This window comes from Triturus cristatus, chromosome 6 (assembly GCF_964204655.1).
Source record: "Triturus cristatus chromosome 6, aTriCri1.1, whole genome shotgun sequence".
Lineage (NCBI taxonomy): Eukaryota > Metazoa > Chordata > Amphibia > Caudata > Salamandridae > Triturus > Triturus cristatus.
Window position 1 is genome coordinate 340,442,880 of NC_140589.1, and position 26,797 is coordinate 340,469,676.

General features: G+C 46.8%; 1 protein-coding gene across 1 annotated transcript in view; it reads right to left on the reverse strand.

Moving 5' to 3' along the window:
* TAF1B (TATA-box binding protein associated factor, RNA polymerase I subunit B) overlaps positions 1 to 26,797 on the reverse strand; it is a 1,023,302-nt gene that overhangs the window by 687,339 nt on the left and 309,166 nt on the right. The window contains exons 6-7 of the mRNA XM_085610722.1: positions 19,546 to 19,693; positions 13,428 to 13,587 (exon numbers count right to left, since the gene is read on the reverse strand). Of these exons, the coding sequence (XP_085466848.1) occupies positions 13,428 to 13,587; positions 19,546 to 19,693 (308 nt within the window). The remainder of the gene's footprint in view (positions 1 to 13,427; positions 13,588 to 19,545; positions 19,694 to 26,797) is intronic.

The following is a 26,797-nucleotide window of genomic DNA, read 5'->3' on the forward strand; positions in this document are numbered from 1 at the left end:
GACCTATTATGGAAAGTTTATCCTCTATAGAGGGAGAGGACATGGTTCCCAGTGGTTCTGTGCAAGTCACAAGTAGAGAGGGCACCCAAAATGTTACGCCCGTATTGGGGACTGTCATTGATGAAAGAGTGGATGCTACTGTCAGTGCCCCGCGAATGCCTCTAGGCACAAGTGTCCTTAGCTGGAATATAGCTGGCCTAAACAACAAAACTCATGACCCTACTTGGAGGGACAGTCTATTAGGCCACGAAATTATTGGCCTACAAGAAACTTGGGACACTGAAAATACCTTTTTGCTGGATGGGTTTTCTGCTTTTTGGTCACCAGCGGTGGCCTCCAGTAGGGGGAGGGCTAAAGGCGGACTTTTAACCCTTATCGCATTGACCATTGATGGTAAATACAGTAAAGTGGAGACAGGCTCGCCTCACTGTTTAGCAGTAGAAATCCACTCCAACTTAAATGGGATCTGGCTCATTGTAAATTTTTATAATTCATTTATTCAGAATATGCCAAATGAACATTTACTCAGTCTATTTGATTTTTTACAAATGTATAATGAATCTTGTAAAAATCCTTATTCGGTTGTTGTGCTTGGTGATTTTAATATTCATCCCGGTTTTAAAAATTGTTTTATATGGGACAGTTTGGGTCCACATAATCAAGGTAACCTACACTTTGAACACACACCACAGGGGATATTTTTAGACGAGCTTCTTGTTGGGAATCATTTGGCCTATCCCGTCAATGACATTAATGACATCCCGACCTATAAAGGAAGTGGCACAGGATCCACTATTGACTACATCTTTGTTACATCTAACTTAGCTGGAAATGTAAGTCAATATACGGTTAAATGGTCTGTTTATAGTGACCACAATCCCGTCCAGTTAATTCTCACTGATGATCTCAAAAAAAGAAAATCTGATAATTCTATTGTCAGTATACTGGACATAAGGCCAACTGATCAAACTCGACGCCTGAAATGGTGTCAGCTGGTCCCAGAGGATTTCATTAAAAACCTGTGGGACACGGTTGGGGATGAAATACTTTTGTGTTCACAAGACGGGATCTGTAGTGATGCAGTTCTGACAGCCTATGATAAAATTTGCGGTCAGGTAAATAGTGATCTCAAAAAAGTATGCAAGGACAAACCCAAAATTGGGGAGAAATGGTTTGATCACAGCTGCTCATCTTCCCAACGGAAGCTTATGTCAGCTCTTAAAGCGGTTCCACCTGACAGAGCAGAAATTGCCATTTGTAGGAAGGCCTATAAAATGGCTCAGAAAAAACGTAAAAATGAAATTAGGGATGAGGCATGGAATGAACTCCTGTCCATTGATGTCATCAAAAATAGTGCGAAATTTTGGTCTATTGTAAATAAGCCTTTTTTTAACGGTAAAACCAATACCGAGCTTGAATGCGGTATCCAAGAGGACGATTGGTATACTCATTTTAAACAGGTGTATGACGAGGGGCGTGGCTAACCGAGCAGCGAGATGGCCGCTCTTTGAGCGAGCTCCGCCGGCTGCACATGAATAAATCCTTGATTATCCTTCACAGCGCTACCGAGGGGCCCGGCTTCTGTGTGTAATTGATGCGGCAGTCCGGAGGCACGATCGACTGAATCCTTGCCGCTCGCGGGTGGCTGCGCGACGAGACCTGGCGGCCGCGGGTGGCGCCGGCCCGCACACTAGAGCCCGCCTGCTGCTGTGGAGCCCGAGGCGGCGGTGACATCTGGCCGGACCTCGGGGATTGCTGGGCCAAAGGAGATCGGCGGAGAGGGGACTACTCTGGCGCCCTTGGCGCGGGACTGGGAGCTGCCGGCGGCCGCTACGCGGAAACATTTGTGGACGGAGGAAGGGAGCGGAGCGGCCATTGGACAGAGGTAACGGATCGGGGGAAGGTCGGGGCTGAGGCAGAAGAGCGACGCCGCCATTTTGCGGTGCGGCCGGGTCGATAGAGGAGAAGCTGCGGACCCGTGGCGCACTAAAGCCTACACTGCGAGAGCCCCTTGCTTGGCATGCCCCTGAGCCCCTGCAGATCGCCGTTTGGCGTGAAGGTGTCGATCTTGCCCTGATAATAGGAGCTCCGCTCCCGGGCACAGAAACGAACTACAAACCTCAGCCTGATCCTGCCAGAGCCTTTCCCGCGCTCTGTCCTCCACTCGGAGATCGTGGGGGGAACTTGGAAGGGTCACCGAAGGGCACTGGGCAGCCCACCGTGGTTAGGGGCTGCTGACCCCCCAGTTCTCTCTTGCGACGACTCGAACTGTGCCTGCCAGTCCTAAAGGGTGGCCTGCGCGGCGCACCGGTGAGTGCTTCATACCACAGCCTGCACACCGCGTCCCACGCGTGTCCGAGATGGGGGGCACGAAGGATGCGAAACAGCCCAAACTGACATTTGACCAAAAGCAGAAGGCCAAGCAACAAACAGCGGACACGGGAGCCGCGTCGTCTCCTCCCAAGAGCCCTGCAGCTGAAATTGATTTTGGCGCTTTAATGCTGGAGGTCAGATCTAGCTTGAAGAGTATCGACGCAAAGCTGGATGCTATGGCCACACAGCTAGAGGCGGTCAAGTCCAAAGTGGACGTACACGAAACGAGGCTAGACTGCCTAGAAAACAGACATACCGAATGTGCCGAGTTTCAGCAGCAGGCGAAAAACCGCATAACCAACATTGAGCGCGAACTGGAGTCCATGCGAGCCAAGGCGGACGACTTAGAAGCGCGCTCCAGGAGGTCCAACGTCAGAATTACGGGCATTCCGGAGACGGACAACACCGGAAAGATGGAGGTCTTTGTGACTGATCTTCTACATGAGCTGTTTGACCCGGACCTGTCCCAGGTATTCACGGTGGAGAGGGCGCACAGGACACTGGGCAAGAAACCACCACCAGGCGCCACTCCACGCCCTATATTGGCCAAGCTGCTCAATTTTCAGGACAGGGACCGCATCCTACAGATGGCCCGTGAAAAAGGCAAGATCATCCATAAAGGGAATCATATCTCATTTTACCCTGATTTCACCCCCCTCGTCCAGGCTGCCAGAAAAGAGTTCATACCTGCGAAGAAACTCCTGATGCAGGCCGGAGTCCAATACTCCTTGTTATACCCAGCCAAATTGAAAATCTTCCATGAACGAACTGCTCACTTCTTCACTGACGCTAAGTCAGCCTTAAAGTTTGCTAAACATATCAGTGGCCCCGGTGCCAGACGCAAATCGCCGAGGTTGGAGGAGGACGCGGCCCGCATGAGCGACAATGATTGAGGGACTGAGGGTAATGGGGTCTGTGCTGCCCCTTTCAACTAAAGCTGACATTTGCTGGATTGTTTGGTTCCCTCGAGACGTGGAATGGTGGACACTGCTGGAACTGCTGGAGCTGGCCTACTCATGCTGGGGGGGTCTTGGTTGTTGACTGTGTCACAGGTCTGAGGCGTATTGGACGGCACACAACTCCAGTACTGTTTGATCCATGCTGCTGGGCACCCCTCGGGTGTCGCGGATATCCTTCAGTGTGCAGCCACCCTGTGTATTCAGGGGTGTCAGCTAGGAGCACCTCGCCCCATGGGGTATCTCCCGTTGTTTTTGTTCTCAGTTGTCTCAAGTGCGATTCAGAGCACGAATGGGATTCTAGCGCAACCTGATTGGGGGGTTGGCGTGGGTGGGGGTTGGGGGGGGATGTTGAGTGTTTGGTTACCGGTGCTGGTGGAGCGCGTTGCAATCTATCTTCTCACGACTGTACTGCGCGGGAGTGTGCGGCGATCTGGGCCTGTTTGTGTGGGGGGGGGGGAGCGGGGCGGCGGCCTGGTCACCCTGGATGTGCCACAGGCATGGGGGGAGTTAAATTGTGGACTTGGAACATTCGTGGCCTTGGGGACTATAAAAAAGCCAGATTGATGCATAATATGTTGACCAGACACAATGTAGACATTTGTTTGTTGCAAGAATCTCACATCAACTCGACCCCATCGCCCAGGCTGAAACATCACAGGTGGTCGCATGTATATTCAGCTATATACTCTAACTATGCCCGGGGGGTGGCTGTCCTCATACGGAAAGGGTTGGATTGGAGAGAACATAATTGTGTACTGGATAAGGAGGGTCGTTATGTACTGGTGCATGGCTCATTGCAGGGTAGGCCGCTGGTTCTGGCCGCTATATATGGCCCAAATGTGGACGATCCTGATTTTTTTCGCAATGTTTGGGCGCAAATTGTGTTGCTTGATTGTAACCTGATAGTGGTGGGGGGGGATTTCAATGTAGTGTTGGACGATGATTGGGACAGAAGGGGTGCTAGTAGACCTACGCATGCGAAAGCGAGGCAGGCGTTGCTAGATGTGATGGAAGAGGGGAGACTGACTGATGTGTGGAGACTTCGTCACCCTGGGGAGAGAACGGGGACCTGTATCACGTGTCATCATGACGCTTGGTCCCGCCTGGACTTTTGGCTGCTGTCTCCTGAGGTGGCTACATGGGTGGGGGAGGTGGATATTCAGGCTAGGTCGCTTTCGGACCACGCCCCCTGCATGCTAGAGCTGCGGATACCCAACGTGGCTCCTAGGGCGTTTTCATGGCGGCTGCCACCCCACGCCCTTACAGATCAGGTGTTCACGGAAGAAATTAGGGATGACATTGTCAAGTACTTTGCAGAAAACGAGGGTTCGGCCTCCTCTGAGGCCGTGGTGTGGGACGCTTTTAAGGCGGTAATACGGGGTCAGTGTATAGCTCGGCAGGCAGGGGTGCTACATACCATACGTCGGACACTGGCTCAGCTAGAGCAAGAACTTAAGGATCTGGACCTGGCCTTCTGCCGAGACCCGACGTTGGCTATTGCAGGTAGTCTTAAGGCAAAACTGTTGGACTTCAACGAGGAGGCGCAGAGGGAGGTGAAGTTCTTAGGGAAACAGGCCGAAGCCCGCAGATATGGGGAAGGTGATAGACCGAGCAGGACACTAGCTAGATTGATTGCTCCCCAGGCTCAGGCACACTATATACACACTATCAATAATAGTGAGGGGACACGGGTCACGGGCCAAGAGGCGGTGCTGAAGGCCTTCGCCGATTTTTATGCTTCCCTTTACACGTCCAAACACTCTGCTGCTCCGACTTCCCTGGACGGTTTTCTTGACTCTATAGCCCTTGTCTGGTTCAATGACAACCATAGACAATACATGGACCTGCCTGTCTCGGTCCAAGACATAGCTCAGGTTATCAAGAGCATGCCAGCTAATAAAGCTCCTGGCCCAGATGGCCTAACCACAATGTTTTACAAGACGTATGCTGAAGAACTGGCCCCGAAACTGCACTCAGTATTCGTAGAGGCGCTGGAGCTGAATTCCCTCCCAGACTCCATGCACGAGGCACTCATTGTCACCCTATTAAAACCCGACAAAGACGAATTATACCTGGACTCCTATCGTCCCCTTTCTCTCATAAATGTGGACGCTAAAATTTTTGCCAAGATCATTGCAGACAAATTACAGCCGATGCTGCCAATCATCGCTCTCCCGGACCAATCAGGATTCATCCCTGGCCGTGCCACCTCGCACAACCTCAGAACACTTTTCTCCATCCTACATTATCTCCACCCCTCCGTCCAGGCCGCAGTCGTGTTCCTAGACGCGACTAAGGCGTTCGATTCGTTAGAGTGGCCGTACCTGTTTCGTGTCTTGGGCAGGATGGGCTTCAGTCGTAACTTTATTACTCTCATCAAATTGCTATATGACAAACCTCGAGCTCGGGTACGAGTGAATGGCCTGGTGTCCGAACCCTTTCCCATCTCCAGGGGGACTAGACAGGGGTGCCCACTGTCGCCCCTCCTCTTTGCTATTGCGATGGAGCCACTGGCGGCCAGAATACGCCAACACCACACGGCGAGAGGGATAAGCTTCAGCTCTCGTAGTCTGCTGATCTCTCTTTATGCAGACGACGTCACTCTGTATGTTAACAGCCCCGCAGAGAATTTGAATCCACTGCTCCGAGAATTTGTACGTTTCGAGGGTCTGGCGGGCGTGTCTATAAATTGGTCCAAGTCAGTTGCATTCCCTCTAACTGACGAGACAGCTCAACCTCCTTCGGACTACCCCCTGCGTTGGGAGACTGACGCGGTCAAATACTTAGGTATCTGGATTAGTCGGGACACGCAGGAACTATTGTCTCTCAACTTCGGCAGAGCGGTCGACTGGCTGGAGCGGAGGGTGGAGGTCTGGAACAAACTTCCCCTGTCCCTGGTTGCGAGGGTTGCACTGGCGAAAATGGTAGTTCTCCCGAAATTCCTATATCTGTTAGTTAATCTTCCGTTACCCATGACTGCATGCTTCCATGCACGAGTCCGCTCCTTACTTGTATCTCTGGTGTGGGCTGGGAGGCAGGCGAGGACCTCTTGGGCTCTGCTTACACTCCCGCTGCGACAAGGGGGCCTCGGGGCGCCTGACCTAAAGCTATACTCGCTGTGCGCTCAGGCTCAATTCTTGCATTTCTGGGTATTCCCCACCCCCTACCAGCCGCATGTGGCGGTGGAATTGGCCGCGGTTGCCCCGTTGCCACTTCGGGTGGCGTTGTATGGTAAGGTTTCCCGCCCCTCGAAGGAGGTAGACACCGTTGAGATGATCCGCTGGTCCTGGAAGGAGTTAAGTCGGAGGGCGGGCCTTCCCTTGCTCTATGCGCCGGCTATTCCACTGCGAAGCAATCCGATGCTGCCCTGCCTTTGCGCTAGGGGAGATACCATCACGCTCCAGGGGAGACGGGTGACCACTTTCGCAGACATCTACCCTGATGGGACGTTTGGAGCGTTGGGTGTCCGTGAGGACGGCCAGCCTACCTCGTTCTCGGACGCGCTTCTGTATCACTCTCTCCGGGAGTCCTGCAAGAAGATGTGGCCTCAATTCCCCGAGGAACCTCCACAACTGGATGCCCTTCAGAACTTGCTGTCACGACCCTCCCCCGCGAAACTGGTATCTAGACTGTACAACTGCATGCAGGAGCAGGCCCCGCTCACCGTGCCTGTGGCCAGACAGGCTTGGGCCGCAGACCTGGACGGGACCCTGACAGATGACGTGTGGGAATACTGCTGTAAGCAGCTCACGGCGCTGTCACCGAACTATAGGCTACGACTGGTCCATTTTAAATTCCTGCACCGGTACTATCGCACACCAGTGCTGCTACATCGCATGGGAATCCGCACTGACGCTTCCTGCTGGAAGTGTGGTGGAGCTGACGCGTCCTTCCTCCATGTGGCGTGGAGCTGCCCAAAGCTAGATGAGTACTGGTCGAGCATCTTTGAGGCCATCAATCACATATTACACAGGTCAGATGAACCCACTCCGCTTTTAGGGCTCCTGGGATACGTTAAAGACACCGAACCCGTTGACAGGAAACTGCACGCGATGCTGCTGCTTTACGCTAAACGCCAGGTGGCGATACACTGGGGCCGTGGAGCCTTGCCTACGTTCGCCGCATGGGTTCGAGACGTTACATATGGTCAGACACAACTCACAAACTACTGGGAGACGATGCCCACCGCATCTAGGCCCAATGACATCTGGGAACCCTTCCTGCAGTGGACTAGAGAGCGGGCGGGTTCGGATGCCTCTGTGGACTCCCCTGGGACGGGTGTTTCGGATGACATGGGGTGAAACCTTTGAGCCCTGTGTGCATTTTGCTGGGATGGATGGATACATGCTTGGTTGATGTGCCTGAGGGCTGTGGAATGTGTTGCTATTGTCGGATCCCATGCCTGCTGCGTGCCTGTCGGGTTTGACATGATGCCCCCCTTCCCGTCCAGGCGCCCCGCTGTTTTGTCCGACCGCATCCCCTCCCCCCCCCCTCCGCCCCCGCCCCATAGCTGCTGCCTTGCGATCCTCCTGCAGCCACCAATGCTGCTTGTAGTCGTCCCTCTATGACGGACGGGTCCTTGTACGCGAGCCCCTGCGTATGTGAGATGTGATGTCTGTTGGTTTTTTGAAATAGCTCTGCACCGAAGTTTGTTGTTTCCCTCCGATTGTTGCGGGGGGGTTGGGCGAAAAGGTGGTAGTGGACGATTTACCTATGCATTACCTTTTCCATGAGCTGCGGTCCTAGTACTCGCCGGAGTGACTGGACGAGACCGTGAGCCTAGGATTCGTTTCCAGTCCACGACACCCAAAAATGTAAGACCATCCACTCTGCACTGGTTATACCTTTGTACTCCTCACCAGGGTTAAGGGTGTGTATCTCCCTGAATGGTAGGATACTGACATTGTTTATGACTCCTAATATGGTACACCTTAATTGAAAACATTTGTTGATATCGCGGCCTGCCTCCGGGTTGTTGGCGTGACGCAGTGTAACCTTTCCTTTGCACAATAAATGTCTTACACCCAAAAAAAAAAAAAAAAAAAAAAAAAAACAGGTGTATGACGGAGATGGTTCGAGGGCGGGGCCCTTATTTAACTCTGACAGTTATACTTTGACCTTTACAGAATTAGAGGTGACGAATGCTATTTTGCAAATGACAAGTAATAAGGCGCCGGGACCTGATGGAGTCCCGGCTGATCTTTTTAAATCAGATATAAAACTCTGGTCCAAAATCCTTTTTAATGTTTTTACAAATGCTTGTCAACAGGGCCTCCCATCAACGTGGGCGAAATCGGTCATCGTTCCTATTTTTAAAAAGGGGGATAGAGGCGACCCGAGCTGTTATCGACCAATTTCCCTCATAGACTCCTCAGTGAAAGTTTTGGGGAGGGTGGTCCTCGCCCAACTAAACGGTTGGCTAGAGGAATCTGGAAAACTCTCTATGGTCCAGTATGGATTTAGGAAAGGGATGGGTACCATAGACCAATGTTTAAATCTACAACTCTTAATTGGTAAATACACGGTGGCCAAGAAAGGAACCTTGCTGATCGCCTTCATGGACTTGTCTTCGGCCTTTGACCGTGTAAATAGATCAAAACTATGGCCCTTGCTCCTTGCACTTGGTGTAGACAAAGATATCGTCCACTTTTTAGCGGACCTACATAGAGAGTTAATAGCTACAGTTCGCTACGATCAAAAGGGTAATTGCACAAAAGATATACCCATATCTTATGGGGTTAGGCAGGGGTGCATTTTGGCACCTCTCCTTTTTACACTGTATATAAATGATTTAGACAATACCCTTATCGCCTTATGTAAAGATATCCCCCGTGCAGGGAAATATTCAGTCCCTGCTCTTTTATATGCTGACGATGCCGCCCTAATCGCTAGAACGGGAGTGGGCCTCCAGCTATTAAATTCATTTGCCGATTTTATGAAGGCTCTGGACTTATCTGTTAACTTTGTCAAATCACATGTCATGGTCATTGGCCCTAAATCCGCTAAATCTAAAACCTTTTTATGTGGGGGTCATCAATTATCCAGGGTCTCTTCTTTTCCTTATTTGGGTGTTCTTTTTGATGATCGAGATTCCGGGGTAACCCAAATAATGGCTAAAAAGATTGTGTTTTCAAGAGCAACAGTAGGTGTTCTGGGCTTTGCCAGAAAACTGGGCGCTAGACCAATGAAGGCCCTTATCCAGGTGTACAAAGCTAAGTGTCTCTCCATAGCCTTGTACGGAGCTGAGGTCTGGGGCATTAACAACGCCAAAAGCATTCAGACTGTTGAGGATAGATTTTTAAAAAACCTCCTCTCAGTCCCGATCTCAACCGCCAACTATATTGTCCATCAGGAACTTGGTATCGGTTTTCTTGAAGACAGTATTGCTCTGGCCCCGATGCTTAAATGGATCAGCATTTGGCTTAACCCGGATTTACACCTGAATCACACTATTTTGAGAGACTGTCTTTTGCTTGATCATGGTTTGCACATACCCTGGTTGAAATATATTCGGAACCTGGCTAAACAGCTTGGTAGACCAGAGCTGTTTCTTTTTCCCGAGACCCTGGTAAAAGGTGACATTAATTGGTGCAAAGAAACTCATATGTACATATCTACCTCGGCAAGGGAAGAGAAGGAGCTGGTTAAGGGTTCCGTTAGGACCCATCAGCTCTGCAAAACAACACCTTTTATGGAACCTTATCTTGGATATGTAACAAACGCAAATCACCGTTTTCTTTTAACCAGATTTAGATTGAATCAACTACACCTATTGATTGGAGCTAAGAAAGACTGGAAAAGGGCGTTGGACCCTGGCCCTTGTTCCTGTGATAACTTCTCCCCCCAGGATATAATACACCTTTTTTTCTTCTGTGAGCACTTTATTGACATTAGGAAACGTTTTTTAATCCCAATATTAAGAGATAAAGGCTTTGTTCAAGTGAGACCTGCTTTCTTGTACTTACAGCTTTTAAACAATGTCTGGGAAACTTTCAATATTGCAAGTTTTTTAACTGTGGTAATTCGTACCTTGAAGAAATGAACTGTACCCTTTTAATGTTTTTAATTGGACACGTCACCTTGTTAAAACAATTGGTGTTATTGTGTTTCTTTTTAAGCTTGGTAATTCCCTAAAAATGAAATTTTTGTTTTTAACATGTATTTATTGTAGTATGCTTTTATGGTTTGCACTTAAACCGAATAAAGACTTTATGACTGACTGACTAAGAATGTGAGGGGATGAGAGGGTGGTATTCAGAAAGGGAAGGGCATTGTAATCTTCAACAATTATAGGATCCACTGGCTCACATGATCAATTTAAAGTCCGGTAGGCAAAGCTGAATCTGTCCTCCAAATGGGCACAGTTGTCCACTGAAAAGTGAACAATAGCAGTTTTGATGCTTTGCCCGGAGAAGGGGAGGAGTACTGATGCTGCTGCTGTTGTACCCGACCATTTGGTGCCTTCTCTGCCTCTAGTGTAGTGAAAAGTCTAAGCGGAATGCTGAACTGGCTGCAAAGGCGGACACTGGCAACAGGGTAGGTATCTAGAAAATACCTCAGCCCTCAAATTTCTGTACTGCAGCTGAAATTGGCAGCCTGTGGAAGACAAATGCAGTGAGTTCACCATTGCCCAACCGTTCTTAAAACCTTGTATGGTTTAATCAGCTGTCTAGATAAAAACTCTAGCTCCCACAAAGGGCATGTCCACCAAGGAAGCTTAAATGGTTCCAGAAAGTCTGGTGGAGTGCATCCAGATTTTATATCGGAGGACGACGGTGGATCCCACTGAACACAGGAAACCAAATCAGTGGTGTCAATGCCACAGCACAAGCTCTGTCTAGTCAAATACTGGCCATCCTGTACAGTTTGAGCAAAGAACTGACAAAGGTCCTCCAGTAGCATGTCCAAAACTTCATTGCCAATGTACAAAAGACATCATCAAAAGTGAGCTGGAAGACACAAGCATTCAAAAAGCATGGGGCTAAGCTGAGGAGACAACTTTTTTTTCCCATCATATCAATAGGTATAGGCTCCCTATCTGGCAGTGGTTGCAAAAAAGTTTAGACAGACCTTACAAGTTGAGGCTTGCACCACAAGGCTCTCAGGTGTAAGGTATTGGAATAGCAATTCTAGCCCCCAGGTGTAAGCTTGCAGCACTTACCAATTGCCCCGGGAGCTGAAAAGGACTTAACCAGGCTGGCGAAATTAAGCCAACCGAGACCACATTGAATGGCACCAGAGTCTTAAAAATAGAAGGTCCAGGTTGAAGTATCTCTGTCAGTATGTTAGCCCTAGTCTCTTCAGTCGAGAGCACTAATTCCAAACACTCTGAGGCATCTGAATCACTATAGCAAAGCAGAGTGGATTCAGGCAAGGTATCCGGACAGCTGGTATTTTGTACAAAAAGTTGAGAAAAGTATAACATGGGGGGGTGCAAGTGGTCTGCCACCTCATTGTCCATATCATGCTGCATTGGTGGGAGGCCCTGTATAGAATCGAATCTGACCATAACGTTACTCCCATTCTACTGAAGAACTGACACTGATGAAGAGGAGCAGTGGTGGTGAAGAGAACTTAACTAGAGGCTGTGCTTTTATGGTGCTACAGCATGACATGGAGCAAACTCTCAACAACGATGGATTAGTATCTTGGGTGGACGGATCAGGAACAGTGTTGATGATGTAACTGCAACCAACAAGGCCTGCAGCACAGGAGGCGAGTTGCAGAACAGTCTGAGCTCTCACAGGGTCAGTCAGCCCTGAGGGTGAATTTGGAGCCCCAATGGGTGTATGGGACTGGAAGGTGGCCACAGGGAGCCACAGCAAAGTTGAAAATCTGCAACATGAACTCCTTAAATGCTGCAATTTAATGTGGAATTAACGATGGGCCAGGGAGCACAGGGGGCATCACCTCCATAAAGGAAGGCAAAGCTGGAGTAAAGTTCCTCAAATGTCGACTGTATGATCACTCCATGGAACGTCTAGATGTCAAAGAACTTTCTTTCGGTTTCTTACGCCTTTTCCTCAAGATGTCTTTCATCTGACTTACTCGAGGATGGTGAGCTGGATCAGGAGCAACCTCCTTTGAGTTCAGCAGTGCGGAGTTTAGCTTCCGGCTTCTTCATGGTGTTCGGTGCAGACACAGAATTTGCTGAAGGACTTGGGGTCATTAATGGTGCCAAAACACCTCAGACAAATGTCACGTGGGTGTGTTACCGATATCTTTAGGCGACATGCTTGCTTTGTTTGAGGCCTTTTGTCATTGGAGGCAACATTCTTGCAAACTGCCAAAAGCATGGTAATATAAAACAAACTGATAGGAGCAGAGGACTGGTTCTGCATCAAATGGGGTGGAAAAAGAGCAACTAACTCTGTGGGCATGATGGCACCAATATATGTGGCTCATGTCATCACGTCCATGGTGTGACGGAGTTGTGAGAATGCAGATGGCACCACCTACCAGTGTGTAAAGCATGTAGAAACAAGAGTTTCCATATCCAGTCTGGCTCATGGGAAGACTAACAAGGGGGAATCAGTGGTTGGAAATTTAAATCAGAAATTTAGTTATGCTTGAGAAAGGGAAGTAGAGTTTAGTACCATCTGTAAGGTTCCTCATAGAAACATGCAGTCTATAGAAAGTTAAACTTCTCTCTTAAGATAGGCACATACCTTTTGCAGTTGAGTGAAACTGCTTAAACAGGGAGCAATGTAAATGCTTCATAAACAAATGCATAGTTTAATGTTTCATAATTATTAATGACACATTTAATAATGTGAAATTTCCTCGACAATTTTGCAGATGTTCAAGATGCCGAAGTTAATCAACTGAGATAAACTGTTAGAGATTCTAGCTGGATGTGCTATTACTACTATCAATACAATATCAAGAACTCCTCTTGCCCCAAGTTTTGTTTCTACAATTTTTCATGTATTTGCATGCAACTTAAAATATGACTCCTTCAATGTTTTATTAGAAAGATATAGTTTCACATGTTCTTTGGCTTTATCTTATTTCCATTTATAACATAATTAGAGCCCTGTTAATATAACCAACATTGTTGACCACAGATTGTTTTTTGCATGCAACTCTTCTTACCGGAGGAGGTCACTCAGTGTAATTGATTCTCTTAGCCAAACTAACGACATGTAACAGAACGCCAATGTCATTGGCATGGACATCACCAGCAACCCCTCTTGCTTCGCTGTTGAATACCCACCACCATCCACAGAACCGGAATGGTATGATTTAGTACTCCCTGTAAAATTAAGAACCATAAAAATATTTTAAATTAAAAATGGCAGTTTTAATAAGAAAATAACAGTTTGGACCAAATATAAATGTCTAACAAAGACAAGATCATTAGAGTACTAAAAGGAAGCCACGCAGCAAAATCTACTCTTGAGATCACAAGTAATATACAAAATGTGAACATACTTACTATGTTACATTTGGAAATCGGATGCAGAAAACTTTCACACTGTACAATATGTGATCACAACCTATGTGCATTTAGGAACCAATTTAATTTGCTTTCAGATCTGCCACACAGCATACATGCAAAAGTTGAAATCTTCTACGGTTAGAAACAACTAACTATACTAAAGCCATTTGAGAGTTCATTGACTAAGTCGCCACACTCAGAGACTTTCCCTTGCTGAATGATTCTCCTGTCAAATTGTGGAATCCAAGACCCTAACTCTCATCCTGGTTTGTCCATGCCATTGAGTTTACTGCACCAACACAAACCTTTCCTTCTGCGTCTTCATGTCCTCCATTTGCTAATCAAAGCTTACCTTAGTGTCCACGAGAATTCTCAAAACTGAAGAACCTCCAAAGACACTATTCAAAGTGCTCACTGAACTTCCACCATTTCATCATTTACCCACTATTATCTTGTAAGATTCTCTCCACTGGCAGAAAGCTCAATTCTTCTGGGTTTCACTTTCAATTCCCTGCTTTAGAATGCCTGTCTCATGCTCCCTCTAATCAAAGCACCACGTTTCATGTGTGTACGGTATTTCCCCTCTAATTCTATTAATTTCGTGGCATACACAAATCCAGTATTTGTGAGATTTGGTAGCTGATGAATAATTTCTTACGCATCAGTAGTAACTACAACATGAGGAGAGCAGTTCGCCATACTGAATGAGAGGGGCCTAGCTGTACAAAACAAGCTCTTCCTTTTAGGAAGAAAGGAAGCCCGTTCAGTACAGTTACTTACCTTCGGTAACATTCTTTTTGTTGGCTACACTATCTAACCGCAGAGTCTTCACCTTGTGAATTTCCCCAGGCACCAGACTTGATTCTGAAGATTTTCACAGCAACTCCCTCGTGTGTCGGTAGATGGTGTCCTGCAGCTCTGCGTCAGGCCCGTCCTGGCCAGGATGTGATATTCCGGCCACCATCACTGTGCCACCTCTACGCAGTGACGTCAGTTTCTTACTGATCTCTGTCCATGCCTTCGGGCGCGGAGCCTTCGAAATCAGGGAAAATCAGCATGCAAATGTGTAGGCTGGATTATTATTAGTCTGCAGTATAAATATTTATTCCATAGAATGGGGAGAAGGGTGGGTAGATGAGGAATTCGGAGTTAGAGCAACCAAAAAAAGCACTATTGAAGATAAATAACTTAACTGATGGATACTTTTAACCGCCGATTTCTTACTTTGTGAACCAAAACAGTACCTCCTTAGGGTGGTTGGTCTATGGAGTGGCTCACAGGATATCCTGCAAGACACACCGGGCAAAATGCCCTTCCCGCTAGACCGGGTCACCCGGACAGTACTTCTCTATAAACGTAGTAGCCTAGCAGATGTGCAAGACTGACACACCATACGCCAGCACAGTGGTAGCAGCCTTCACTATGGTGGAATGAGTTAACAAGCCATCTGCGGGCTGTTTCTTGGCCAGCCCATAGAGGATCTTGATGTATAAAAACAATCAATCTAGAAATAATACTCTTCTGTACAGCATTGCCCTTTTTTGCCCCAGCAAAGCCCACAAAGGCCTGATAGTCCACCCGATATTTCCTAGTGTTATCAACGAAGGAGCTCAGTGCCATCTTCGAGTCAATATGATGGAGTCGGTCTTCCTTCTTAGATGGAGGAGGCGGAGCAAAGAAAACTGGAAAAAAATAGAATGCCCTATTTGGAATGGCATGACCACCTTCGAAGAAGAGAATTGTCCAAGTAGAAATTAGTACAAGAGTGCTGGACAGGCAGAGCTTGTAACTCGCTCATGCGTGGAGATGTATAGATTGCACTGAGGAATATTGTTTTTAACATCAGGAGAAAAAGGTAACAATCATGCAGCAGTTCAAATGACGCTCACATGAGAAAGGTGAGAACCAAATTCAGGTTCCGCTGCAGCATCATAAATGGTGATGATGGGAACAAATGAGTCGGCCCTTTCAAGTAATGCATCACAACGAGTGATTTGAAAAGAGATGGGTAAACAGGTAGGCATAAAAAAGCTAAAAGAGGTGATACGTAACCTTCAACCGTTGCAGCAACAAGGCCTTGTGTGGCTAGAGAAAGACAAAACAGAAGCATGTCAGCTGACTGAATCTGTAAAGGCTGAATGTTGTGGGAGGAACACCATAGAATAAACGTCTTGAAATGTCCCAAATAAAGTGTTTTGGTGAAGGGACACCTGGGGCCAAAATTACACCAACTACTTTGGGAGGAAGGTCCACAGCCATCAACTGATGCCACTTACTGTTACTGCATGGAGGTGTGGGTTGTGCAGGCTCGGGTGCAGGACCATGCCCTGCTGCTACGACAGGACATCCTCCTAAATGGACAGCCAGATTGGAGGACAGATGCTCATGGCCAGAAGTTCCCGAAACCACACTCTGCTCACCCAGTCTGGAGTCTATAGTATGATCTGGGCCCTGCATTTTTAAACTTCAGACCTTTAGTCAGGTAAAAGAGAAGCAGGAAGGTGAACAGGAGTCCCAACTTCCAATCACGGTGAAAGGGGTCTCTGAAAGAGCCCTGCCTTGGGAACTTCAAGTCACAAAAGTTTGGACACTGAAGTTCTCACTGGTAGCAAATACATCGAGCCAAGGACCTCCCCTTAGATGGAAGATGCCCTGTGTCACCTTTTGGTGCAGCTGTTATTCGTGATTCGTTAGGCAATGTAGACTGAGTTTATCCGCCCTGGCGTTTAAAGATCCTGCCCGGTGTTGTGTGATCATGGAGATGCCCCAAGTGGTCAACAACTTCCAGAGAAACAGGGCCTCCTGGCACAGGACCCACGACCACACTGCCTTGTTTGTCACAGTACCACATGATGGTCATTTTGTCTGTGAGAACTTGTACCTGTTCTCCCTTGATTGTTGTGTGGAAAGCTTTTCAGTGCCAAGTGAATCGCTCAAAACGTCTGTAGGTTATTATGGATTTGACCATCCACCGGAGACCACAATCCTCTTATTTCCACCTCTACCAGATGACCTCCCCAACCAAGCAACAATGCATTTGTCACAGCCATTAGCTCTGGGTGGAGTAGGAAGAGGGGTCTGCCATCAGTCCAATTGCAGTCTAGCAGCCACCACTGCAGGTCTTTCACAATCTCCTTCAACACCTGGATTGAATCCGAAAGGTTCCTTTGGTGCCGAGCCCACAAAGACTTCAAAACTCACTGCCTAGCCAACCTGTGCCACCAGGCTTGGTTCGCATGCAGGTGGCCATGAGGCCTCTCTAATTGAGATGCAGGTGAAAGGTCAAAACTTTGGGATCAGTGCTTGAATGTCCTGAATTCTTTGAGGAGGAGGGAAGGCTGCAGGCACCAAGTCCAGGATGGCACTTATGACAGTGAGCTATTATGAAGGAGTAGGTGTGATTTCGGCACTTTCATGCAAAAACCCAACAGGTTGGCTGACATCTATAAGTGGTTACCTATAATTTGAGGCAAGCTCGCCTTCAGCAACCAGTCATCGAGGTATGGGAAAGACTCAGACACCCGACCTCTTCAGAAGGCCAACGACCACCACCATCGCCATTTGCGAACACCGGAGGTGCACTGGTCAGGCCGAAGGGGAACACCGAAAATTATTATTAAAGTATTTCTGGCCTACTTGAAACTGCAGGTAACATCTGTGGGACTGCAGGATGGGAATGTGGAAGTATGTGTCCTTCAGATCTAGCACCACCATCCAGTCTACTGGATCCAGGGCAGACAAAACTTGGGTCAAGGTGAGCATTTTAAACTTGTCCTCCCAAAGGAAGTATTTCAGAGGCTAAAGATCTAGAATGGTACATTGGTCTTCATCCTTTTCTGGCACAACAAAATAAAGGGAATAACAACCAGTGCCAATCGCTGTTGCAAGCACCCTCTCTATGGCTCCCTTTGCCAAGAGAGCTTGAACATCTCCTCGATGGATGGCTAAGTTGTCCACCAAGAAGTATTGTGGTGTGGGATGTATGTCGAGGGGGATGTGTCAGGAGGGAATTACTGTTCTGCAAGACCTGGAGCACCCAATAGTCAGATGTAATGCTTTTGGCAAAAGGTGATACAATCTCTGGCTGGTGTGCTACCATGGGAGACTAAGTGGTTTTGCAGAGCTGCAGGGGAGGTGTTGGGGGTTTGGATAGATAGTTGCCCAGGGGTCTGGACACTGGAGGGTTTGGATGACTGTTGCTGTTGAGGCATACTTTGATGGTGCATCTACTGGTATCCCCTTCCAAAGCCTTGAAAGGGGTGAAACTGCTGGCCAAGCTGCTGTACCGGTGGTGACAGCCCGAGAGTTTGGAGTCACTTTGATGTCCGTGAAGTGACATAGGGCTAGTCTGCTTTGTCTCCAAAGAGACGAGGCGAGCTCCATCTAGTAGCATGTCCATTAGTGACTGTTGGACGACACTTGAAAATAGGATGGAGCGGATCCAAGCGTGGCGTTGAAGCACCACACTGCTGCTGACTGCTGTGCACAGTTAGTCAGTAGTGTCCAGGCCTGATCTTATGGGGGTATTCGCCACATATTGGTCATCCTGTATGATTTGCTACAGGTTGGGCTGAAAAACATCTGTTACCATTAGCAAGATATCCACTACCATGTCCGATAACGCATGCAAGTATCTCCCCAGGAGACAGCTAGTGTTGATTCATCTTAAGGCTAGCTAAGGACAACATTCCCTTCACAAACATTTCCATGGATTTCTACTCTCTATCAGTGGGTTTGTAGAGAACGCACTGAGGTTCAACCAGCTGGTGGAGGCCTGCACCACTAGATTTTCTGGAGAGAGATGGGGGAGGTGAAGGAAGGCAGGATCCCCCGAGGGTTGTCACGGTGATGATGGAGGCAGACTGGTCTCTAGCCAAATTAGTTAAATAGTGTCGGAGGCCAGTGTTCGGCGATGTATCCAAACCATAGGTTTACGTGGTCATGTAGGTTAATGGCATCCTCACTATTGTTTCATAAATCGTTGCAGAAGCAACTCTGAACCAGAGTGTTGATAGGAACGATGCAATGTCGATGAAAAATACTCTGAGTTTGATTACGAGTCCGAAAGGACTATCTGCTTCCCATCCAGAATCACCGGAGTCGGTGCTGGCATTACGCTCTGGGCTGCACTGTGCGTTACAGCGCCAAAAAGGAGTATCGTCATCGATCCTGAAGCTGGGACTGACCTCGGAGTGAGACCCAGTGGCACCGTCAGGAGACAGACTGGAGGTCACCTCAAATCCTTAGGGCCCGAAGGCGAGCTAGAGGGATCCAGTTGGGTATCAAAGTTCCTGACTACAGGCTCCTTGTATTCCTGTATCTGCTGCGCCATCATCATGAGGGCAGCGAAGTCAGGTCAAATTGAGAGGAGTGTAAGAACCAGTTCCAGGGTGGGAGGCAAAGTTTGGGGCCTGAAGAGATCAAGCAACTCCAAATGGTGAGAGTGGCAGAAAGTCAGGAAACCATGTTTAGATTTCTTATTTTTCTGGGACTTTTTTTTTTAACTTACCTGTACATCTTCGATGATGAACATTCCCGATATTGGCCGCGGGAGCACATCCGTACCCTCAACTGGGAACTGGTCTTCTTCGATTTCCATCCATTTTCTGCGACATACAACTTGGCCTTGCCATCCAAGATGGCCTTTGGATTAATTCTGGCGTATTTGTCGCATAATGCCTAGTCAAGCTTGGGGTCCAGACACCAGAGTCAGATTTTGTAAGGGTCATTCAGTTTGCATTTCAAAATGTAAAACCTTCTGCCTTCACTTACCAGTGGCACTTGTTTTGCTCCCAGACGAAAGATGTCCCAAGCTGCTATCAGAGGTAATCATTCCTTCATGTTCAGAGAATGGCAAACCGCCATGCATAAGATTCTCCAGTTCACTTTCCCATTCCGAACCACTAGTGCTGCTGTCAATCTAAAGTAAAAAAATACAAGCACATTTCTTGAGCTAGCTGTTTATACTGTTGGGTATCACATATGACAGCAAGTAACTGGTCTTCTCGAATAGGTGCAAACATTCAGGAAAAAACGAGTTCATAATGTTTTAACACTGCTTTCCCAAACTTAGATTTTTACAAACCTTCCAGATTTTCTGAAACAAGCCTTCCACTTGTCCAGTCTACTTTTGACCGTGGATTGCTCTCCCTGCTTCCACCTATTCCTATCTCAGCAAATCCTGAGACATCAGGGGTAGATTGGGAACCTAAAGCAGCTCATGCAAATTGTGCTATACCAGTGCCAATGTTAAAAGAATGAACACAGCAAGCAAGCTTGATCACCACAAGTTGAGTTTAAGGAGATTTAAGCTATCATTCTTAAAATACGTCTGATAAAGTAAGATGCATCTATCCCTGCTTACACACCCTTATTATGTGCGCAGTAACCCAAGCATTCAGGCTTGGGTTACTGTAAACTCTAAGTAACCTACTCTTGCACTCCATATTCTCAAAGTTTGGTCACATCTCTAGTTCTACCAGGTAACTGAGTATGGGAACAATGGAAGAAATAGTTCAATGCTACTTGCAGACTTTAGCATCCAGAGACAGATGTATTAATCCCGTATTTGCCACTTGACTTAATTGTCTGAGGCAGAGACCCAAGGCTAATCTCTTAGCAGCACACAGTATACAAATATGTCCCTAAGAATGAAACCACAATGCAGCTATACTTCTCTCCCATAACGAAGTCTATAAGTGCCTAGTACATTTCAAGCAAAATGTTAAACATGCGAAAGCGGAGGACTTTAGGGAAATTAAAAAACAACATTTAGGCCCCATTTCCAAGAGTTGTGGAACTGGGTTGGCAATGCCCATTACAATGGGTTAGGATATTTATCATGCTTAGTACATCCCTCTTTTTCAAGGTTTTGTGGCTATAGTGGGACCCAACATGTGGAATCAGGTTTCTGCAAGTTTAGTCTTTTTACCAATCCTTTCCCAGGTTTTTTCTAATAAAATCTGTGCAGGGAAAACTGCAACGGTGTAAATATTTATAATTATGAACCTTATGTAAATGTACGTACGTACTTGGAATCGGTGCCTTGGTGATGTTGTGGCAGCATGAAGACTGGTTGTATTCAATCAGTGTCTGATCTTTTTAATGGCAGCATTATACCAAAACCAGGCAGTCAGTCTGCTCTCCATCAGACTTCAACTGATATTGACTGCCATCATTCACTATACATTTGTTTGTCCCTAGGCTGGTCTTAAAACATAAGGACTTCCTTGTTACTGACCTACACAGAGAACATTATGGAAGTTACCAATTCTCATGATGTCAGGCCTTTGGGAAATGTAATTTCAATTTCAGTCAAGGTGGAAAAGCACATACCTTTGAAAAAAGCAATGCAACAGTGGAAGAGCACATGAAGAAGCAAAGGATCTGCAAGTGCGCAAAGCAAGCATAATGGGTATACGTATTATGCTCTAATGACTCTCTCTCCTTACATCACTCTTTCTAGTCTCTTTCTTTTTTTTCTCAGTATGTCCTTCTTCATTTTACTCTCTGCATTCTTCCTTTTCTGTCTGTCTATTTTTTTGCTTTGCATCTCCATTCACCAGAGGGTTATAGAAATCCATTCCCGGTTTATGCCCTAGGCTGCTATCTGTCCCTCCCAACGGGAAAGGAACAAAAGAAAACCCCGTGAAAGAGAAGATAAATCTGCAAATTACCAGGGACAAGTTAAAAATGAATACAACCCATGAATGTTTGATTGAAGTGTAAACTAGTAAGTGTGGACACTCGGTAGTGATACTCAAACAATTCCAGAGCCTCAAATTTGTGCCCCATGAACTTTTGAATTGGAATTTCAATTGGTGAGTTCTCTTGGCGGACCATTCTGCTGGTGAAGATACAATTGGATTTCAATGTGTTGAGGGTAGCACTTTGTAATCTTAGTTGTTTTGTGTAAACACTATGTTGGGTGAATACAATGGTTCTCTTATAATAAGTGCTCTGACTAAGATAATCAACCAGCCATTCATTAAATACTTGATCCCTTATGAGGTATGGCTGTATTTGCACACTTTGCCATCAGTAGATTCTGGGCTGAGTGAAAAAGAAGGGGCATCGTTTGATTCGCAGACTGTAAGGTTTCACATCTTGCTAACTAAGTCTGTGACGGTACCTTTAAATTCTGGATTCAGGCTGTCTAATCAGGGCAAATAAAAAAACCTGGACTCCCAATCCTCAATCCAAGCGGCAGTAGGAGGTATATTGGTGGGGAATGGCCAGGGTTTTCAACCTTCCAAAAGCAACCGTATCAACAGAAATACTCTACAATTAAATGTTTGCATGTTGGGGGTTTAAGGGGCTATAGGTATAATGGTCGAGTGTGCCCTCTGATGGCCTCTTCGCTTCCACTTGTATATATAGTTGGACTGTTTACAACATTGGTCATTCAAAATGCTAATAACAACAAAAGACATATAGGAAAGCACAAAAATTCACAGAGATGATAGTTGACATGTTTGATATGTTTTAATGATTTGGTTCAAGTTCTAAGTATCCATGTTCAGCCAACACGTGCCACCCATGATGGCATGCAGGCCTGGGGCAGATTTAAGGCTGCAGTTGTACCCAATCTTAATAATGACTGTGATACATTTAATCAAACTGTAATCTTTTTAAACTTGCAATTTTAAACTTAACTTACAGCAATAAAAGCTATAAAACAAAGAGTATAGTCCAAAGGCAGGAGGTTACGACAAAAACCAAAGATCACTCTGATTCCAAAGACAAAAACTGAATCTAATGGAGCCTTTCCCTCATGGCAAAACCAAAGGAAATGATGGACGGAGTGTTGAACATTGCAAGCACTCACCCCCAGTCAACTGATCTGGGTTTAATCCATCACCATTCTTTAGCCCACTCTGCCACCCCAGTTCAGACATGGCCATATGCAAATCAGTCTGACCCTGTGCCTCATGGGAACAGTCCAGCCCGAACTGCCAAGCCATATCTTCCCTGGACAGGAAACAAGCTTCCTAGGACCGGTTTCTGGCATTTCAGCCGTCTTCAGCCAGGCTTGCTTGAATCCAGTGGCAAAGTGAGCAAGGGACTCACGTCTGAGCATACCCTGCCAACTTATGGCGAACAAAGCAAAACCAAAGGAAATGATGGACGGAGTGTTGAACATTGCAAGCACTCACCCCCAGTCAACTGATCTGGGTTTAATCCATCACCATTCTTTAGCCCACTCTGCCACCCCAGTTCAGACATGGCCATATGCAAATCAGTCCGACCCTGTGCCTCATGGGAACAGTCCAGCCCGAACTGCCAATCCATATCTTCCCTGGACCGGAAACAAGCTTCCTAGGACCGGTTTCTGGCATTTCAGCCGTCTTCAGCCAGGCTTGCTTGAATCCAGTGGCAAAGTGAGCAAGGGACTCACGTCTGAGCATACCCTGCCAACTTATGGCGAACTAAGCAAAACCAAAGGAAATGATGGACGGAGTGTTGAACATTGCAAGCACTCACCCCCAGTCAACTGATCTGGGTTAAATCCATCACCATTCTTTAGCCCACTCTGCCACCCCAGTTCAGACATGGCCATATGCAAATCAGTCTGACCCTGTGCCTCATGGGAACAGTCCAGCCCGAACTGCCAAGCCATATCTTCCCTGGACAGGAAACAAGCTTCCTAGGACCGGTTTCTGGCATTTCAGCCGTCTTCAGCCAGGCTTGCTTGAATCTAGTGGCAAAGTGAGCAAGGGACTCACGTCTGAGCATACCCTGCCAACTTATGGCGAACAAAGCAAAACCAAAGGAAATGATGGACGGAGTGTTGAACATTGCAAGTACTCACCCCCAGTCAACTGATCTGGGTTCAATCCATCACCATTCTTTAGCCCACTCTGCCACCCCAGTTCAGACATGGCCATATGCAAATCAGTCTGACCCTGTGCCTTATGGGAACAGTCCAGCCCGCACTGCCATGCCATATCTTCCCTGGACCGGAAACAAGCTTCCTAGGACCGGTTTCTGACATTTCAGCCGTCTTCAGCCAGGCTTGCTTGAATCCAGTGGCAAAGTGAGCAAGGGACTCACGTCTGAGCATACCCTGCCAACTTATGGCGAACAAAGCAAAACCAAAGGAAATGATGGACGGAGTGTTGAACATTGCAAGCACTCACCCCCAGTCAACTGATCTGGGTTTAATCCATCACCATTCTTTAGCCCACTCTGCCACCTCAGTTCAGACATGGCCATATGCAAATCAGTCTGACCCTGTGCCTCATGGGAACAGTTCAGCCCGAACTGCCAAGCCATATCTTCCCTGGACCGGAAACAAGCTTCCTAGGACCGGTTTCTGGCATTTCAGCCGTCTTCAGCCAGGCTTGCTTGAATCCAGTGGCAAAGTGAGCAAGGGACTCACGTCTGAGCATACCTGCCAACTTATGGCGAACAAAGCAAAACCAAAGGAAATGATGGACGGAGTGTTGAACATTGCAAGCACTCACCCCCAGTCAACTGATCTGGATTTAATCCATCACCATTCTTTAGGCCACTCTGCCACCCCAGTTCAGACATGGCCATATGCAAATCAGTCTGACCCTGTGCCTCATGGGAACAGTCCAGCCCGAACTGCCAAGCCCTCATGGACATAATCTCCTGGCAACTAATCTTAGACTAGTTTGATATATGAAACCAGATGTTTATTTGGCCATTAAGAGCAGGGGTTCTCATACTTCAATAATATTCAACTACAAGGAGCTATAGAGGGAAATCACCAGGCCACCCTCCTCTCACAAATCATCCATACAATAAAGACCTGGTTATAAGAGAGTTTCTTCAATATCACTCTTGCGAACTGCTTCTAATGTGGGAATCCTATTTTCCACCCACTATCTGGCACCCTGTCCAATTTCTCGTAGTCCCAGAACTCTCAAATCGATATTTTTATATAAAAAAATCAAGAACCGCTGTCAGTCGAGCCACCATACATATCCTCCCCCACAGCATGTGAGTAGAGAACACTTACTAAGAAATAAGTGAAAAGAGAGAGAGCGCACCTCACGTATGCAACACCAGGGAGGCTACTAGCAGGTTCTCGCCAGTATGCCCACGTATATCATCATTGGTTGCCCACTCACAGAAACAAAGAAAATAATGTCCAGTAGAGAGACAAGAAGAGCAGAAAAAAAGGGAAAATAACTGTCCCAAAGCATAAACCCTGTGATATGCAAAGAACAGTGTGTTCCATGCAATTAAAATCGAGTTAAGACTCACTATTAGGTTGCCCTCTTTATTTGAAAATGTGAGCTTACTCGGGTTAAAAGCACTGCATGTTGCTAACCTTTTCCAAGAAGGCCAACATGTTTCATTGCCAATTACGTATGTTGTGGCAAATTCGTCAGGGCGAAGGGTTCAATCACTCGCCTCTCTGGAAAACACTTCGTGTGATGCGGGTTGGCTGACAAAAACAAGAAGAACAGCGGTTCTATCTCAATAAAACATGATCAACCAGATAAAAATTAATGTATATTCATTAATCGTAGGTCTTCAATCATATGTAATTACCCGGTGTCGGCAGAGGGTTTTCATACCAGCCTACACCAGACCAACTGGGGTGTGTTCATCACTCTTACCCCTGGATTATGAAGCACTACCGTTGCTTATCGTTACACCTGTGGAAATAATATCAAAACCTCACATAAACACTACAAATAATATGTACCTTTCACCCTTATTAACTGTGTAACGACCCAGTTTCAATATCATTGTGTGCCAAAAGTCATATTCATGAAGGCTACCACTCAGTAGCCCCCTGTCATTTCAATCAATGTGTTTCATTACCCCTGTCAGTTCAATGTGCGAGTATCGTTACTCCCTACATGCACCTCGATGAAGACTGTAACTGCTACATATGCCCCAGCAGTATTACACACTGTCTCTATTTTATTCGAACCATACATTGCCTGCGTACAAGCTCCCTTCACCGCTCGCTTATCTAGGACTGCTCCCCCGCTTTTCAAAACCCTTTTTGCTCATGGAAAGTAATGACAGCATGGCAATATCGCCGCCGTGGTAGCCTGCCTGCATGCTCTTACCGCACCTACATTAACGCCGAGCTGCGTCTCGTCCCAGCTCCGAAACGCACCGGTGACCAGGGCATTATCTACCCGTGATTGCTCTCCACGTCCATTGCGTGTTGACCATGTGACCACGCAATGATGTAAAAGCGGCCGAAGTTCCGCACCACTGCGGCAGCCATATTGGAACGAACATAAATTCACTTGTTCTTATGGCTCTCAAGTATCGGTTACACTGTATTTCTCCTTGAAACTTAACCATAAGAGCCTAAATTCAATATTTATGTTAACTTTGTTAACCAGTATGTTTATCATATTTTAACTGCACGGCCATCATCCAAAGCGGACATTCATCACAAAGATCATAATAATATTGACATGAATTATACTCATCCATTCCTCCCGGTATTGCCTCAGACGGTCCTATTTTAGGATACTGGAATAAGTGCCACAAATATATAAATGTTAAAAAGACAGTCCTTCTAGACTTGTGTTACACTGCGTAGAATTCTCATTACATCCAACAGTACCACTGCTCTGATATTGCTCAGATCTTAACACTCAGTATAGTCACCAAGATGTTATGCAGTCCTTATTCACATTTCATCTTATTATCTCATCAGTACAAGCGCTCTGATGTTTTACAGAACTTCTAACTCACATAGTGAGTATACATTGATATTCCGTAATGCACTTGTACACCTCCACCCCCTGCTGTCTCGATAACTAGAGGATTCTGTTCCCGATATTCAGGTGCACCCAGGGTTATAAAACTCTTATATGTTGGAATTCCTACATAGTCTAGACCCCTGCTTAGTACACAAGTCAGTCGTAGAGCCCTACCATCTACTGACTTTGTTCCATTCAATATGGTCATTCGCTCCTGTTTGGTCTACTCTCTCGGAGAAGATCCAACGCGCTTCTTTGTTTGCCAATATTCTTTCAATACTGTCACTGCCAGCCGTTACCCTCTCCAAAACAACCCA